At 38.3% G+C, this 17,777-nt stretch overlaps 1 protein-coding gene across 2 annotated transcripts in view; it reads right to left on the bottom strand.

Annotated features, from left to right (window-relative positions):
* The window catches only part of INO80 (INO80 complex ATPase subunit), a 68,920-nt gene that overhangs the window by 11,432 nt on the left and 39,711 nt on the right, over positions 1-17,777 (bottom strand). For both annotated transcript variants that reach the window (XM_074584576.1, XM_074584577.1), the window contains exons 25-28: positions 17,552-17,692; positions 12,376-12,601; positions 6,508-6,635; positions 1,701-1,795 (exon numbers count right to left, since the gene is read on the bottom strand). In XM_074584576.1, coding sequence (XP_074440677.1) covers positions 1,701-1,795; positions 6,508-6,635; positions 12,376-12,601; positions 17,552-17,692 — 590 coding nt within the window. The remainder of the gene's footprint in view (positions 1-1,700; positions 1,796-6,507; positions 6,636-12,375; positions 12,602-17,551; positions 17,693-17,777) is intronic.

Genomic DNA, 17,777 nt, shown 5'->3' on the forward strand with positions numbered 1-17,777 from the left:
TTAGAAAGGTTTCTGGCAGTCCAAAATCTAGGAGTACAAAAATCCATCCCTGAGCTATGGACAGCTGGGAAGAACTGAAGCTGTGCTGTCAACCTCTAAACTTCATCTTGCAGGTACAAAGCCAAAGGAGTCAGCAGGTGCCTGTTAGCAATGTAGGCAACCCTTGGCCAGGAAATCTTTTCTCTCTTGTAACAGTAGTGGAGCATGCATATAGACAGTAACCTGAACATCCAGCTGTGAAATGCTTCTGGAAATGCCATATGGGAAGGAAAGAAAATGGACAGTGCCACATACTACAGGAACAAATTATCATTCCATAGCCGTATATTTTCAGCACCTTGTTAGGATATCCTGCAGGATAGTTTAGTCTCAGGCTTTTTTTTCCTGGAAACGTTTCTCATAAGTAAATCATATATAAGAGGAATTCAACTAACATTTTAATAGGAATTCTTGTTTAGACTGGCTGACCCATATCTCAAAGGGATTTCCTGGCGAAATGATTATTTTTCTTCAGTTGCTCTGTTCATTAATAAAACCAAATTTCTTCACTTCTTTTGGTTAAAGGACCTTACAGGAAGAAGAGTCAGGATTCCAGGAGGATGTCATAACCTGCAAGGAACCTGTTTCTGACACGTGGAAACAGGCAGAAAGGTACTGCATGGTGTTCTCACTTATTTCAGGTGTTTGGCACACACTCTTTTCAAGTTTTATTGCTCTGAGAAGTTCACTAGAAGACTCATCATTGCAACACACTCCTTCAGGTCTTTAAGTCTCACGAACCAGTGGCCTGAAAGGCTGCATATGGCTTCTTCTCTTATCTTCAGCTATGATACCTTGGGACCGCTAACACAAGGAATATTTTTCTATTCTAGAATGCTGCTTTCGCCCCGCAATAAACAACAATCTATGAACCTAACTCCTCTGAAAAAGGAAAGTGACCTTACAAACTAACACCCAGGAAGGGTAAACTTACTGTAAAACGCCATACGAAAATGACATCCTACCAAGCCATATCTCATGGTTAAAAGGAAACTTAATAACCATAAATTCAATCATTATAAATAATGCACCCTAGTGGAGACAAAGTTATAATAAAATATATTAACTTATAATAAGATGATTACATACTCTTCTTTTCTGATGTACTCATAAAAATTGTAAGAATCCATTTTGTTTTACTAAATGAAAAAGAGTTAGCATATCTTACTATCTAATCAAATCCCCATTTTACCACCTGTATATTAGTTTAATGCTTCTTAATAAAACCTGTTTAAATAGTTTGTTTTGCAGAAAACTAGGTCACTTTCAAAGCTCTAGCATATGCAAGATTTTCAGTCTCATCTTCACAGTGTCAATTGTCAGAGCATATAATAACGAACAAACATTTGCTGGCTTTCTACTGAGCTTCTTTATAAGCAATAGCGTATTTAGAACAGTAAAAAGCACAATTGGTGGGTACACTAAAATTGCTTCCAAGACTGTTTCACAGATGACAAATTCCTAAATACAACTGGTTTCAATATCAACATCAGTGACTCCTGGTCAGGAAACCACCTAGAAACTGTTCCAGATAAATGAGGTCCACTTGATATCAGGAAAGATAATTTAAGTGCAAATTTAATTTATTTCCATTACATCTTATAACAACTCTCTATGTACACACAATTTACCACCTAGAAACACCATGCAAAATACATTACCTGTTCTGAAAATCTGCTACCATGTCCCTTCGTTCAGAAATTTTTGAAGAACCGTCCAATCTCATGTAGGTATGTTTCCTATAAACCATGTATTCCTGCAAAGAACACATATCAGAAAAATATATTTGCTCTTGAAACCATTCAGACTTGATTTTTCCAGAAGAAACAATACAAGCAGAAATGGTACTTGAAAAAAAAAAAAATTAAAAAAAAAATCCTTAAATGCCACCAACAAATGTGCTACAAGCAATCTTATGTAAGCAATACTTTAAAATAATAGAAATTCAGAAATTAAAGCTACTCAATCAAGTGTCAGTTTCTGCATTTCATATAAGACATAAATGACAATGTCAGTCCAGAGTTGGGGATGCATTTGCTGCATTGCAGACAATGTTATGGGACATGCTCTTTTGTTATAAATAAATAGGTAAATAAAAATCACTAAAATACAAATTTTGCTTTCACAAAGTCTAAATTTTTACTAAATCCCGAGCTGTATAAGCAAACCTTTCCTAACAAACCAACTGTATCTGCCTGCTGTTCATTTTAAACCATTTGACTAGTGGTTTGAAAAACTCGGTATGGTACACTAAACGTTTGTCGACGCTTTATCTCCCTAGTAAAGCGCCTGTGAATCTCACTGCCTACAAGAACACTTTGAACATTACACTGCTGTGTCAGCCCACAGCTCGTGCCAAGCAGCAGAACTGAAACCATTGCCTGGGACGCAACCAAATGGCATCAACCAGGAATGCTGTAGGTTCCTCATTTTTCCAATGAGAGACATTTTTCATGCTCCAAGGTAGTCGGCATTTTCTGATACCTGTGCCAACTATGAATAAAATCTGAATTACATAGAAAGATCTTCAGGCTATACAGATATCCATAGAGTTTCTCTGGAGAGATACCCACTCATATTTTAACAATGTGATCCTTGGCTGAAGAGACGCAACTCCTACTGGTTACATTCATTAAATTTAACCCTACTGCTGCATGTGTCTTTCTGAGATGTTGTGACTGCAAACGAAGACAGAAAGGAAACAGATGGTGCTTTAGCAGCAAGAACTATTGGATTCATCCTGTTCAAGCTGCAGTGTTCAGCAGACACAGAACTGATGTGCTGAGAGAAGACGTGGCAGTGCTTGCACTCTCATGAACCTTCTGACAGTCATGCCCAGTTCTTCTTTTCACCTATCTATCCTTCGGGGCTCCTCCTCCTTTTTTGTTCTACTTACTACTGCAGAAAAGGTGAAAGAGCTGCCATACTATAAGGAACCTGGGAAAAAGACTGCTGTACTGGAAAGAAACTTCAATATATGGCAGATGAAAGAGAAAAATAGGTAAATAAAATAAAATAAACAACATGGAAACAGCCCAAGTCACGCTTGGTCTACCTCTACAAAACAGAGCTCATGGCTAGCGTGAGTTCTAGAGTACAACAATATAAGTTTAAAGCAGAGAACAGCTACTTCGCCATACAGACACTTAACCCCTCATTTACTATAGATTTATTCCATTTCCATGGCAGGTTTCTGTTACCAACTAAAAGCAGAGAGACACAGTTGTCAATTAGGCACTATGTGACCTTTTCTCAAGATTTGATCAAACCTTTTTCTGTTATCATGAGGGCCTTTTCCTTCCATTTCTTTGTTACCGTCTTTATCTGCCTTTATGATGATTCAACCTTTTAACATCTTGATTTAGTTTTCCCTCATCTCACTATTAGCCATCTCTTCATTACTCTCTTCTAAACAAACTTCAGCACAAACAGAAAACAACTTCTTCCATTCCATCAGGTGCATTTATCCTTATCACAGACCTTAGACGTGTGCACTAAGGCACAAATTACAAAATAAGCTATTCTTTACCTGTAATATTGTCAATCATGGGTTGTTTCCCCACGCCCCACAAACTAGCTCAGTACATTAGCCTTTAGCTAATCATCTCTTCAACACTGCTTAAAAGGTTCTGGTCTACCTCTATCCACCTTCCTTTGATCAAGAAGGATACTTCACAGTAGTGTAACAGTGCTCACGTGAAATATCCTTTTTTGTGAACTGTTTTTATCCAGTATTTTTCCAAATATTAACGGTACACTCTTTCAATTCAGAAGAAAAAAGAGGAAAAAAAATTGCAACTTATACTACACTTGTCAGCAGTTTAGTGCCTTGATCACTTGCAGAAATGGCACATTTTTAGCTATTAAAAAAACCCCACAAACAAACAAAACCCAAACCTTGGTCTCTACTATAATTGTGGAAGGCACTTGATGACTGCTCATTTTTCTTCCTCCCACAAGGAGTGATGGGGTGGGGGAATATGGGGGAAGCCTCATGGGGAGGCTTTAATCTCTTACAGAGATACTTATACTAGACCTGCTTGAAAAATCCACCTGCAAATCTTGTTTAGTCTAGGGGGTCACCAAGCCAGGAAAAATAATGAAAGTGGCCTTGGTAACAGAATACCTACACAGGAAACGAACAACACACAATGACTCGAGTATGGTAAGAATGCAGTGCTCCTAAAATCAGTGCTCTTCTGGCCTTCGACACTGATACTTTCTCAAAAACCATGAAATGTTTTTCCTTCATGTTATTTCATAGTCCAAACTGAGTACTCTTATGTTTTAACACAACTAATAAACTTTTGATAGAACATAACTAAGACATTTTACTTCATGCAGAATATAATTTGAGCCCTCATCACATGAACGTAAAGTGATTCCTACTGAAATCATGAATGATTAATTACTCTTCCATATAGCAATCACATTGAGAAAAACAAACATGACAATCTTAAAAAGTATGAAATACACATCTGCATGACGTAACAGTACTGCAATTATACTTTATCCCTGGAAAATTATTTTCCTCCTTCTTTGTATTTATGTCTGCTATTTTATAATGTCTGAATTAAGCAGCAGTTCCTCAGCTGAAGCTGAATCGAAGAAACATGGTTTTATAACTTTGTAAACAATGTGTTTTGTGCTCTCTGTCCTGCATAGATTAAGTTAGTAAGATATCATAGCAGTTATACTGACACAGTCAAAACACTGTTAAAAGAAATAGGACATCTTATGTTCTTTCATATTCAAGTAGGCAGAGGAGATGTATTTTGCTATCTTAGGTCAGGAAAAAAAATAAATACCTACTGCTACACAACTTTTGTATGGATTTTCTTACAATTTTAGCTTGCTTAACTCCAGCTTCTGTTATATGGGTGGGGAGAAAGAAAAACAGAGGACTTGGGTAGGTGGCTTATTTGGGTAATAAAACCCAGTAAGTGGAGTTGAGCATTTAGGAGGTGGAATAGCAAACTGGTGTGCTCCCAAGCCTTTAAAATGTAATGCTAACAGAAAAGACAGAAGCACTAAATGCTCAGCTTTATGAGCTTCATAGTGTAACGCAGGGTGTCAACAAACCTGCACCACGTCCAAGGCTTGCCAAAAAAGAGGCATATGAAGCAATGCTGGGCAAACAGCCAAAATACAGAATTGCAACCATGCAAGTTCTGTTTTTCCTCACAGCAGCAAAACCAAAATGCAGCCTGTGATTTGTTATTGAACTATTAACTGCTGACCTTAAAATGCACTCCTGCTTATACAGGACTTATGATTTAGGCAGCTACTGAGTTGGGCTTCTCACTTTTTCTCTTCATTTTATGTGGAGAAGACAGGATCCCAAGTCAAACACTGCTGTGGGAGCCCATGTACACCTAGGACTAACAGCTGAAGGATCACAGGATCTCAATGTTTTAGCAGTACTGAAATTATACTGCCAAATGCAAATATCTTCCCACCTACTATGTATTCATAATCAGAAAACTTTACCAGGATTGCCTCTTTGAAACTAACATACATTAAGTCTCCTATTTTCTTACTCAGAATTAGATAGTCATAAAAGTTATTACTACTAATCCTTCACTGATAAGGGACAGAAGCATTGTGACACAAAATATTCCTTTTTTTTTTTTCAGATCCAGCCAAAACCTCAAAATTTGCTGTCTTCAACAGAAGCCCAGAATAATGAAAGTATTTATTTCTAAACGTTAGGAAACGAAATTAATAGCTCTCCTGATACTGTCTCTTTAGAGGCATGGTTGCTAATCAAATACTGTTTTGTTTTTGCTTTTTTTCTTCTGAGGCAGACTGAGTGTATTTAAATAATGAGTAATGACTTAGTTCCTAATTTCTTTCCCATTGTATATGCCTTATTAATGTCTACCAAACTTCTGCACATGAATGAGATGACAGAGGAAAACAGTAAAAGTCTTTGAAATTACAAGCAACATAATGTAAAATTAATCACTGTTCTTCCTCTTCCTTCCAATAAAAAGACACATGGGCATCAAACAAATACAGGAGGAAGCAGTTTGAAACCAGCAAAAGAGGATAATTAAGCCATGCAACCCCTTGCCACAGGGCAGCACAAATGATAAAAGTTTACAGACTCAAGACGCAACTGAACAATTTCATGGAAGAAGAATCCATTTAGGATTAGTGAATATACAGAAGGCACATCTGACTCAAAGGCCTTGAGTTTCAAACTGCTGGACACTGAGGGACTAATTGTGAAGTATCACTATTTTTATACATTTTCCCCATACCATTTGCTGTTGTACACTGGTGGAAGCATAACACTAGGCTGGACCTTCAGTATAACTTTGTATGGCACCTCTTACATTCTCATCCTTCAGTATAGTAATTTTACGTCAGGTTTGCTGCATCAAATTACAGTATTTTCTCCAAAACATGGTTGCTAAATCTGTATCTTCAGAATTTGTCTTCTGTAGGCTATAGCTTTCCTACCTCGAGTAAGTCAATCATCCGTGTCATCTGGGAGTAGATGAGAACTCTGTGCCCTTGAGATTTCAGCCGTGTCAACAGTAGATCAAGAGCATGAAGTTTTCCACTGTCAGTGATCAGACTCTCTTTGTCTAAAAAGAAATGGAAGAAACGCAGGTAACTAATAAAACCAAGACAGCTACGTGGAACAAGTTAACTGCTGAGCTTTCCTAGCACTTCAACTGCATTATAATCCCTAAAGTAATGAGTTGTGATGGAAGAAACTGCAACATCCCTTCTGGATGACACTTACAATCGCACTGCTAACAATAACTTTTGTTTGCTGGGACAGGAGTATATGAATCACAGATTGATCTCCTCATGAGTATAGACTCAGTCCTTTTTTGGACAGCCATTTCCCTCATCTAAGGATTCATTCTGACCAGATCAACAACCACAACGTGCCTTGATAGTTGAAGAAGTCTTTGCTCCACTTGTCACGTTAAAATGCTGTCCTTTGGACATTTGCTGCTACCTGCTGTTGAGCTTTAGACTTATCTTCCACAGATCTAGTTTCAAGATCAAACCCCTTAGCAACACAGAAAGTGAAGAAGTTCTCTAGGTCACTGTAAAATAACAGCCCCTTCACAGCACTGCCTTAACTTTTCTTTTTTTCTTTTTCTTCCCTGCGCTCTGCTTTTTGGTGGTTTTTTTTTTTTTGTTTTGTTTTGTTTAAGAAATGTTTCCAGATTGCGATCTTTTAAGTCACTTCAGATTTTATACTTCATGTCCTCTCTATTTCAGCATTGCTCATGAAGTATTTTTCAGGAAGGCGATCTTCCTGTTTGTACATTCTGTACATAAACTTCAGTAAACAATACATGACTGTTGAAAGAGGATGAAGAGACATTTTCTTCCAAAAAAATTATCTGTTGGAAAGGCCACTGATGATTCCTTATTCTTTGGGAAGTCTGAATTTAGGTTTACAGCCAAAACGGAAAGTTGACAACTGCAGATGGTGCAGGCTAGTACAGAACCCAAATATTTTCAACATGTCTAGCAGGTACCATTCTCTAGTGTCTAGCAGGTAACACTTCTGCATACTTCGTGTTGCACAGAATGAATTAACTCATGGGCTGAAGAAAATCCAGCTTTCTGTAAGGCAGTTAACTGTCTCGCATGATACCCCAATTGAAAAAAACCCAAGAAGGTGTATACAAAAATTAATTAATTCATCTCAGCACCATGCATTTTAATATAGCTAAAAACAAGTTCATGCTAGTGGAACAGAGGAATACAGATCACACAACAGCACTCCTAAAAAGATCTTAAAAGCATGGCAGGCAACGCAGCCCATGAGTACCCGAGTGCAGTGAAGTACCACAGAGACCTAAATTTGATTCTTGCACATACAGCCAGGGGTTTGCCAAGAAAAGCAAACTACTATTCAGTTGTACTACACTGAATTCAAAAGATCATTTTGAAATAACATGCCTAGGTTTTCTACACTTTTCAGAAAGGTTGTAAAAACCAGAAAGCATTCAGGAAAAATCTCCAAGGTTTCAGTGTGTTAAAAAACTTTTCCTGCAGTGTCCAGGGCGTTCAGAAACTTGATCCATTTAATTTTTTCAAATAGCAATTGGCACTATTAAGAAGAACTTAAGGTTCTTCTTTTGGACAAAGTTTTTTAACAACAGATGAGAACTTTACACTAGCAGAGAAAGGCACAGTATCCAGTTATTTGTTAAAACTGTAAAAACAAGGCATGCTTCCCCCTCTTATCCTTTCAATAGTGAAGCAAAAGTAGTCAGCAACACTTTTATCCAGAAAAATGGTGGATTCTGCATCACGTTAGTGTTTCAGTCAAGATCTCTTTCAAAAATATCCTTTAGCTTAAATATAAATAATGGACTTAGTGCTGGAATTAGTGGAATCTACATTAGGACATCAGAAGATGCAGCCAACATCTGCTTTCTGAAATTCAAAAAACTGAGTTGTCAATATCGCTTATTAGCTATTCTATTTGCACTATAAGCCAATGCTGTGAGCCCTCCCTCCTTTGGTAACTTTAGAGCCATGCTCCTGCAATTCACTAGCTAAGAATCCAAGACAAGAGAGTTCTGCTCTTTCTTGCTTGTCTGCCTATCTAGATAGTCATTGTTTTTCTCTAATTTGCTCTCCTTTTTGATGGTTATCTTGTTGCTTTGCCAGGAGCAAGCGCCACATCATTGCTTGAATCGCTAGCAACTACCTTAGCGATCCATCAACTAGAGAGTAAAGCCAAGGAGATACTGTAAGGAAAACTCAAGACCACAGCACAGGCTGGCATTTGTTCGAAGTGCAACATACTGCATAATGACACATTCATCTCTAGAACAGAACTTGGTCTCAATTACATACAAATAGTTAATAGTTTCATGCATTCTTCTAAGGAAAACCAAACTTTGAACCTAGGCAATTAAGTAAAAATGGAAATGACTTACGGTTATCTTGTTTTAAAATACATGTATGTCAAAAACTGCACAGTAGCAATGTTTACTCTTTATAAAAAATGTTATTCTTTCTGTTAAATCCATACAGCCATGACTATCTGCTTTTACTCTAATTGGTCAGCTTGCTATTTCGGACTGAATTAAATTGAGTGAAGCAACATGAAAAGTCTAGATATACACGACAAACTAATATGATTATTAACCAAAAGCCATCTGACTGGCAGGAAACAGAGAACAAACAGGGTCTGTTCAAAAGTCAGTCTCAGCTGGCTCAGATTAACATATTAGAAAGTTTCCAAAAGCAAAACGCTACTACTTTTCTCACACAGGCATGAATAGGTAGAATTATGTTTTGGTAACTGGAAATGATGCATGTCCTTTGCTGCTGGCTCCTTAGGTCTCCATTGTGTAAGTTACTATTTTTAAATAGCAATAAAATTCAAATTACAAGTAAAGAACTTATTTGCAGATGGTCTTACAGCCTGAAAAGTTAGCAACTTGTTAGCAGTTCATCATTTGTCCAATATCTCAGCATCAGAGCAGACTGCACTGTAGAGAAAGTTTTGGGTTTTGGTTGTTGGGATTTTTTTAGGAAAGCAGAACAGAACTAACAACAGAAGATTGATCACCTCTGGAAGACAAAACCATTTGACTTTAACATGGCATCTCTAAGCCTGCTATCTTGATACCATTGTGTTTTCCAAGATCAAATATTTTTGCATGCTTAAAGTCTGCCACCTAGCGCTTCCAAGGACATCTTACAGAAAGCAGTAACAGAAAATGTAATTCTTTATTCATGCCATCTTCAGAAAACACAACTATTCCAAAGGGGGGGGGGGGGGGGGGGGGGGGAAGTGTCTTCCACCTCTAGTTTCTCTCACTTCTATTTTTCATTCCCTTTTACCTTGGGGAAGAAGGTTCCCTCTTTTTAAAATGGGATTTTCAAAATTAAAAATGGAAAATGTAGAATTGCAAATTACTGGTGAAAACTTCCAGTGACAATTTCTGATTTTATTTTTTTTTTTAATAGCATCAAAGAAACTTTCAACATTATAAGCCAGCCAGGAGATAGAGATCCTGGACTGCACGTCAATGAACTCTCCCCAAGATGTAATTTTTGGGTTCTTCATCACTGTATGAAATAAGCAAGAAAACAGAACCAGACCAAAAAGAAAGTAACCGTAAAATCATATTGTATGGCTTTCAGTCTGAAAAAAATGTCCCTGCCTCCAGCCATGCAGGGATATGGATGTAAATTATCTACAGGGGGATACAGTGGGATCCTATGGCCTGGGAAGAATAGTTACAAATTATTATGACTCAAAATAACCCCAGTCAGGAGCTCTGGCAGATGACTGTAGCTGGGCTCACCACTCTCTGGAGAACGAGAAAAAGCGCCTCTGGACATGTAAAAAGCAGAGGAAAGAGAGATAAAGTCTGGGTTCCAGTTGACACCCCTGGTTCCCCTCCCGACAGTCTGCACGGCACAATGGGGTCAGTGAGGAGCTAGCTGGCTCTCACAGTAAACAGCCAGTGGGGCCGGTGCTTTTTATCGATGCTAAAAGGACTCAGACACTTCCTGCCATTTAATCCAGGACCATTTTTCTTTCAAAGAACAGGAAAAGCCTCAAGAGATTCCCACAGTGATCGCAGCTGAGCCTGCTGCCAGGGTACTGGGAACGCTGAATCTGTGAGAGGATAGATCAGGGTTAGGAGAGAAAGGTATCCCCTTTTCTTCTTCTCGCCTATTTACCACAGACCTTCACACCTACTGTTGCACTTGACACTTGATAGACTTCAGCCTCATAAACGCTTCTTCAGCACATCAGTCACTTTCTGCAATGCACTATGCCTGCTCCTGCGCGTATAAACACAGCTGTTCTGTTGTGGTATGTGCCCTCTCCCCTTTGAATAAGTTTAGGTTTGAATGTCACCTTACTACTAATTAAAACACAGCTGTATGGAACAAATGTTTTTTTTTAATCCACTCTTAGCTCCAAGACCTCCTAAATTAAGCCAGCTTCACGTAACACGCTCATCCCAACCACCTTCTCAACTTCTCAAACAAATTCTTTGTTGTGCTTTGACAACAATTTTTCTAACCTTGCACCTATTCACTCACTCCTTTATGGTTCTTGTACCCCATCTTTACTCCTCAAAGTCATTGGCTTAAAACGGCAGTCTTTTCAAGAGAATGCAGGCCTCTCCCTATTCTATCTACATCGACTACTTTTCATTTCTCTATCTATGCCTTCTACCTTAATTAATCCCTTCACTATTTCCCTCCTTTCTGCTACAGCAATTCATTTTCCTGTTTCCAAAAAATTGATGAACAATTCAATGACTTCCTGAAAAAACTATAAAATCATCAACTGTCACTGAACATTAATATAGTGCAAGCTCATGAAAAATGGTTTCTCCATGACATAAGTACACATACATGTGCTTCATATGACTCCAAGTACTTATGAAGTACATTCTTAAACTGGACTGTAGCAAGCAAAAGGCCATTTTCCTTTTACTGTACTAACTTCCCCTGCCAAACATCCTTGACCCAAAAGGGTCTGGGAATAACTTAGCATCTGGCAGTGTAAGCTGTTTTTCCTCTTGGCTATCTCTCAGATCTCTAGTACTTTCTGCAGAACTCTGCTCACTGCTCAAGACCATCTTCCGACAGCTAGACTGCATCTGGCCCATGAAAGTCACCGCAGTATGAGCAATGAAATTCTATCAAATCTTAGATTATTTCAGTATAATTCTAGGAAAAAATTAAGCATGTTTACTTTACTAGTACACTAGTACCTTTTTCCCCACTTTACCAGGAAATATGAATAAGTCTTCTTTATTCCAACTGAAACTCAGTAAATCCCTCATGCCTTGTTTCCCAGGCCAATTTCCTATAAATTTGGTCCCCAAATCCATCCTTCTTATAGTAGACTGCTACAAGTAATGTTTATCTTTTCACTAGGAAAACCAACAAAAGACCTCTTAGGTCAATACAAAGGTCTTCCAACACACTAGGACACAATGTACAACTGTCACTTTTCCTGCAATCTTTGCATCTCCAACCTCAAAACGGTATTTGGTTGTGAGAGTAGACTGTGCTTTAGTAAGCAAATACATCTTTTTACAGTCATTTGGAGAACAGACATGCTAAGAGAGGTTTGTAAGCATTAGAAAAGTTTGTATTAGACTTGTTCAGTATCCATCGACAGCTTTACTCCAGACAGAGGATGTGAAATCACACTGTATTTTAAGATACCAGGGTTAACTTTCACTCAGGACAAAAACCAACCAACTACCCCTGCCCCTCAAAAAGCCCACAACCAAGCATAATTACTACTGAGGAGCAGATGTCCTTATTTATCTCATCTCTGTTCCATGACAACCTCAAACTCACCTGGTATCCTGATAAAAGACCAGCCGTTCTGAGGCCTGATCCCTAGCAGCCCTCCTGGATGCTCTGGGAAGAACTGGGAGCATTGCTTCAGCCACTCAGCTGCTAGCTCAGGGGATCCACTGAGTACACACTGCTTTGCTTCAAGACTTCCTCCTTCCTTTAGTGCCCTGCGCTCGTATTCTGCACTTCGGTCATTGCAGTAGAACTCCAGTGGCACAGCTGTTACCTACAAGTAAAATAACAATCAATATTCTTGTTCAGATTTCCCCTCATTCCCAAATACGCAGCTCAGGTACCTTCCCACAGGATCAAATTTTAAAAGTCAAATCATTACTAACATGTGGAAATGGAAAACAATCTTAGACTGGTTTAAAATAAGCAAATACGCAACATCTCCCCACACCGCAAAAAGACCAGGCATGGACTACTTGCCTTTTGATAAACAATGCCTTATGCCAGTTGCTACACAACTGATAGCAGAGCTGAGAGTAAAAGAATAATATCCCTGCTGACCTCTCATTTTGCCTAGATTTCTTTTTAATTTTTATTTTTTTTTATTTTTGCCCTTCACAATCAAGTATTTACCCAGCAGAGATGAGATTTACATATCATCCTTACCAGAAATTCATGTGATGGTTTAGAATTAGGAAGATATATAAATTAGAAAGGAAAAAAACCGAACAGGAAAATGGCCCAGTTTTGGAACAGCACATTTCTTGGGCTCGACATCCGATTTGAACAGAAACAGTGCAAGTAAACACAGGGTGATCTTTTTCTTCTGGCTGTTCTGTGAATCCGTTGCCCTATTACCTTCTTCAGTACGTACAACCCAGCTGGACAAACCAGTGTTGCAAACACAGGAACTTTGATTTCACGCCATGTGAGCTTTTCTGGAATGGCTCCATCACTTTAACTCCCCCTGCTCTGCCCCATCCACCCAGAACTGGACAGAGAGTGGAAGGTCCACATTAGCCAACGGGGTATATGCCAAATGGCAAGATCCTCAAGTAAAGTGTTCGTTCCAGCTGACAAGATTGTCCTTTGTACAATCTATAGCTTTCTCTCATCTGTCCCTTACCAGGGTAAGGGATAATTTCAAGATACTGAAGTAATAAAAAACAAAAGCGTAACTGAGCCATGATACAGCCAGGACAGCCTACACTACTGGAGGCAGATACTTCACCTAGAGTTAAACTGCATGATCCAAAGCAAATACAATAATTACAACACTTTCACTCAAATATAAATATACAACAATTCACTATGTAGTACAAGAATCTTTCCAATAAAAATGCAGATGGCCAACTTCTTCCTCCTACCTTTTCCGAATCTAAGTCTGTTTTGGGCCAACATTCTGGGATAAGCATTTACAAAAGCTATTTATAACCTAATTTACAAAAGAAAGCTAGTAGAAACTTTCGCATACTATGAAGAGACTTAAAACATACTGTAAACTCACTTATAAATGAAACTAAAAATTAATGTTAGACAAATAACCTTGCAGCATGAGCTTTAAACAGAGAAAAGTTAAAATTTGCAATGCTTTATTGGTTTCTTCACCCATATAGGAAGCAAACAAATCACTACTTTAGCAGTCATTGCTGCTTTTATTTCAGAAGTACAACTAAAAAAAGATCATCCACAGAGATTCATGTAAGTTAAAAACATTATCATGAATCCTAACACTGTGCAAAATGAACACATTACCTAGGGGACTATGAAAAGCAACGTAACAAATGAAAAGGAACACAGAAGAAATCAAACTTGTGAAAGTTTTTGCATTTTAAAAAAGGAGACAGCTGCACAGGAAGAAACGGTATGGGAATCTGTAGGGTTTGATGGTGAACAGTAAGCAGCTGAGTTTCTGGAGAATCAAGAAAGGGTGGGAAATGGTTTGATAATGGGACAATCAAAACATTAAGTGCAGTGAAAGAACTATCTTTGTATTGCAGTCAAAAAGCTTTTATGTATTTGAAGGAGGATGAATTTTTTGTTCCAGCTTACTCTGGCATGACATCATTAACCGCTACATATCAACAACAACATACCTAGCATCATATCATGCAAATAAAAATATTTTAATGGGTTAACTAAACAATAAGCAATAAAATAGTTTAAATATCAACACTTTTAAATACTGTGCTTTAAAAACTGTAAGATGAAGGGAGCAACCCATACCTCAGAACAGACTGTCTGATACTTAGATGCTGGCTGCTCCTCTCTGAACATTTAGCAGCTAACTCAAAGTAAAAGGTATCGAGCAAGATCTTCCTGGTGGGAGCCTGTGGTCCACTCCTGTTTTACAGGAGCTCTTCTCATAGGAAGAAGTTAATCTCACAAAGAAAGACTTTTTTTGCAAGGGCAAATCAATTGTTTAAACAGATTCATAAGCACAGTTATGGTACATATCAAAGTAAAATAAAAAAAAGCCATCTTCGCAATAACGGTAAAGCTATTGTTTTGGAAGATGCCAAGAGCTATTTTTAAACCAGATTGGTTTATAGGTCTATGCACACAGTCACATGAAACACTGCAAATTCAAAGGGACTGTGTTAAGTAAGACTTTGTATACATTCCCACTACTTCGTAGATATTGTTAGAGTTGATGCTATCTTGTACCGCCACCTGCAGTCAAAGCATAGGACTGTCTTTTGTGGGAGAGGGCAAAACCGCTCACAATTCAAGTCTCGTTGCCGGAAGACTGATGTACACTAAAACTATGGTACAGACTTAGTTGTTTCTTTCTCCACTGGATAGAGTGGAACAATTAATCTTTCTGGCACAAACAACCTGTCTTATTTATTTCCAGGACACCTAGGACCAGCATCGACTACACAAAAAACACAGGAGACTAATTTTTGACATAGAAATGTGGCTTGTCTACTGAAATCAATAGATTTGTACACTAGGATTTTTAAAAGAAAAATAAAGTCACATCATAAGATTCTGCAAGTTATATTTCAATAATAGTAGGAGACAAACTCTGTGTGTGCCTCAATGCAATTTCTACATTAAAAAGAACAAATCTTCCCACATAGGAAGTACACCTGTGGAACACTGACTGACATCGGAGGACGTAAGGCTGTCTTTACTGTCAGCTCCGTACTTTTTTAAACGTATACACATACTTCTAGGGTAGAGGTACGCATCTTTTACATGGCCTTAGAAGAAAAAATGACACATTTCTGAAACAGATTAAAAAATTCTTCCATTCAAGCTTGTTCATGCGTCTTCTCTCTTTTTTGTCATGGTGCAGCTTTTTAAGGGTTTTTTTCCCTTTTTTTTTTTGTGGTTTTACTTGTAGCAAAAGGTAGGGTAGTCCTTGGTACTAAACCCTCCTATGTCAACACATTCTTGTCAAACTGATTGAATGTAACAGTCGTGGTTCAGAAATACATCTAAAAAATACAGTGACAGGAATACATGAACACACTGCCACCTTAAATTCAATAACTTTGTTCAATTAGGGTAATCACAAAATGCTTCCTGCATTTATCTCCATGCAAAGCTAATCTTCCAGACGTTGCGAGATGCCCAAAACCACTTCTCACCACAACACCTCTGACACACTGGGATCTACTGAACTGTTGAACTAAACCAAACAATAGCACTCTAAACCAAATTAATGAGCTTCTTAATGAATACAAGAATACAAGATCCATACTCCAAGTTACTTTTTTTTTTTGTGATAGAGGACTGACCGTGCTCCGGAAAATTGCCTGCACAGAAAGAAAACTACAACACTGAAGCCTCCTCTCACAACTACCCCTGGCAGCTGCTACATAAACATACGTTTCTATTTCTATCGTTTGCTCCATTAACTTCCCAAAATTCATCACAGGTCAAACAACAACAGAAGGCTACAGTTTCTGAGAACATATGTGCTTTTTCTGCTGCTTCAGGTCTTCTACACTCCTGCCAAAAGTTTCTAACAAGCGTAAAATCAAGTCTTTGTATTCCTAGAAACAAAAATCCATGCTGCCACTTAATCATTTTTATACACCAGCCAAGCCCAAACAAGCAACTTCTATTCAACAGAATATATGTCAAATATGATCTCTCCTCTTTCTTTTCCCCTTCCTATGTAGCCTTCTGAGCCCCTCTCCTCCCTTCCTAATGTATAGGAAGTATTCAACACATTTATCTGCAATGCAGATTCAAGTGGAAAGGGCGACAAATCAAAGGAATCTGAAGAAGTGGTTTTCACAATATACTCTCAGAATAACTGCTTGTTCTTGAACCAGGTAATATATGTCCTGACTGGGAGGCAATACATGACTGAGAATTCAGTTGGATTCCTGGCCCCTAGAGCTGCAGGCACAGGTGAATTCAGCTCGAGGAGCAGCATGTTGGTGATAAGCAAAGTCTTACTTGCCATCCTCCCTTCTCCAGATGCCAATGTATAATTGCACATGCAGCCCCATTTGATCAAGCCTACAGCAACAACATTAACAGTAACTAAAAAATACAGCATCTGGATAGCCTGCTAATATAAGTACATTTTGTCCAGCTTTGTCAAGATCCAACAACATGGAATGAAAACAATAGCCATACACGTATGAAGGTCTCTTGTGTCAGCCCAGGAAGCTTCAGCTAAACTAATTTCAAAACTCAGTTAATAGTTGATGGGCAATCCCAAGCAGTACCACTTAACATCCAAAAGATTTAGAAAATGCCAACTCAAGTAATCCTTATATATCACAATTTGGTGTTTCTGTTTTGGAGCATAAGCTGACACAAAGAGAGAAAACGAACATCCTTTTCAAAAACACTTTGCTCCTCAGACCCTTTTTGTCATCACAGTTGACCAAACAACCACCCCATTCTGTTCATATCATACCTACATCTCCCCCTTAGATTACTGGGGAATAATCTACTTGACAATCTCTTCTATAATTTTACTGCTCTTGGTATTAGGGGAGAAAGTGAAATCTACATATCACAGAATAACTCCCGTTGGGTGCATCTTACAACTTTCCTTTTCCCTTCGGTACACATTACAGTCACTTCCCCTATGAAAAAACCCCACTATTGAATATAGTAGAAAAAGGATATCCTCACAACAGTTCTACCCAACCGAAAGAAACTAATAGATCATCCTGTTCCTTAGACATAATTCTAACAAGATTTAAAACACAATAGAAAATACATAATTTACAACTAAACTTGGACTTACCCGTGGACTGGCTATGCACAGGAAGGATGGCAGCTCAGTCACCTGGCAGCACCGTACACATGAGGTAGCTGATCTCCTTCGATGTATGACATGATCTCTATAGCCAGTAACTGCTTTACAGTGGCTACTGAACACGAGGTTCTGAAAAAAAAATTAAAATTAAGACACTACTATGACTATAAAGAAAAACTCCTCTTAAATCTTATAACCACCCACAAGAGAGACA

This window comes from Larus michahellis, chromosome 4 (assembly GCF_964199755.1).
Source record: "Larus michahellis chromosome 4, bLarMic1.1, whole genome shotgun sequence".
Lineage (NCBI taxonomy): Eukaryota > Metazoa > Chordata > Aves > Charadriiformes > Laridae > Larus > Larus michahellis.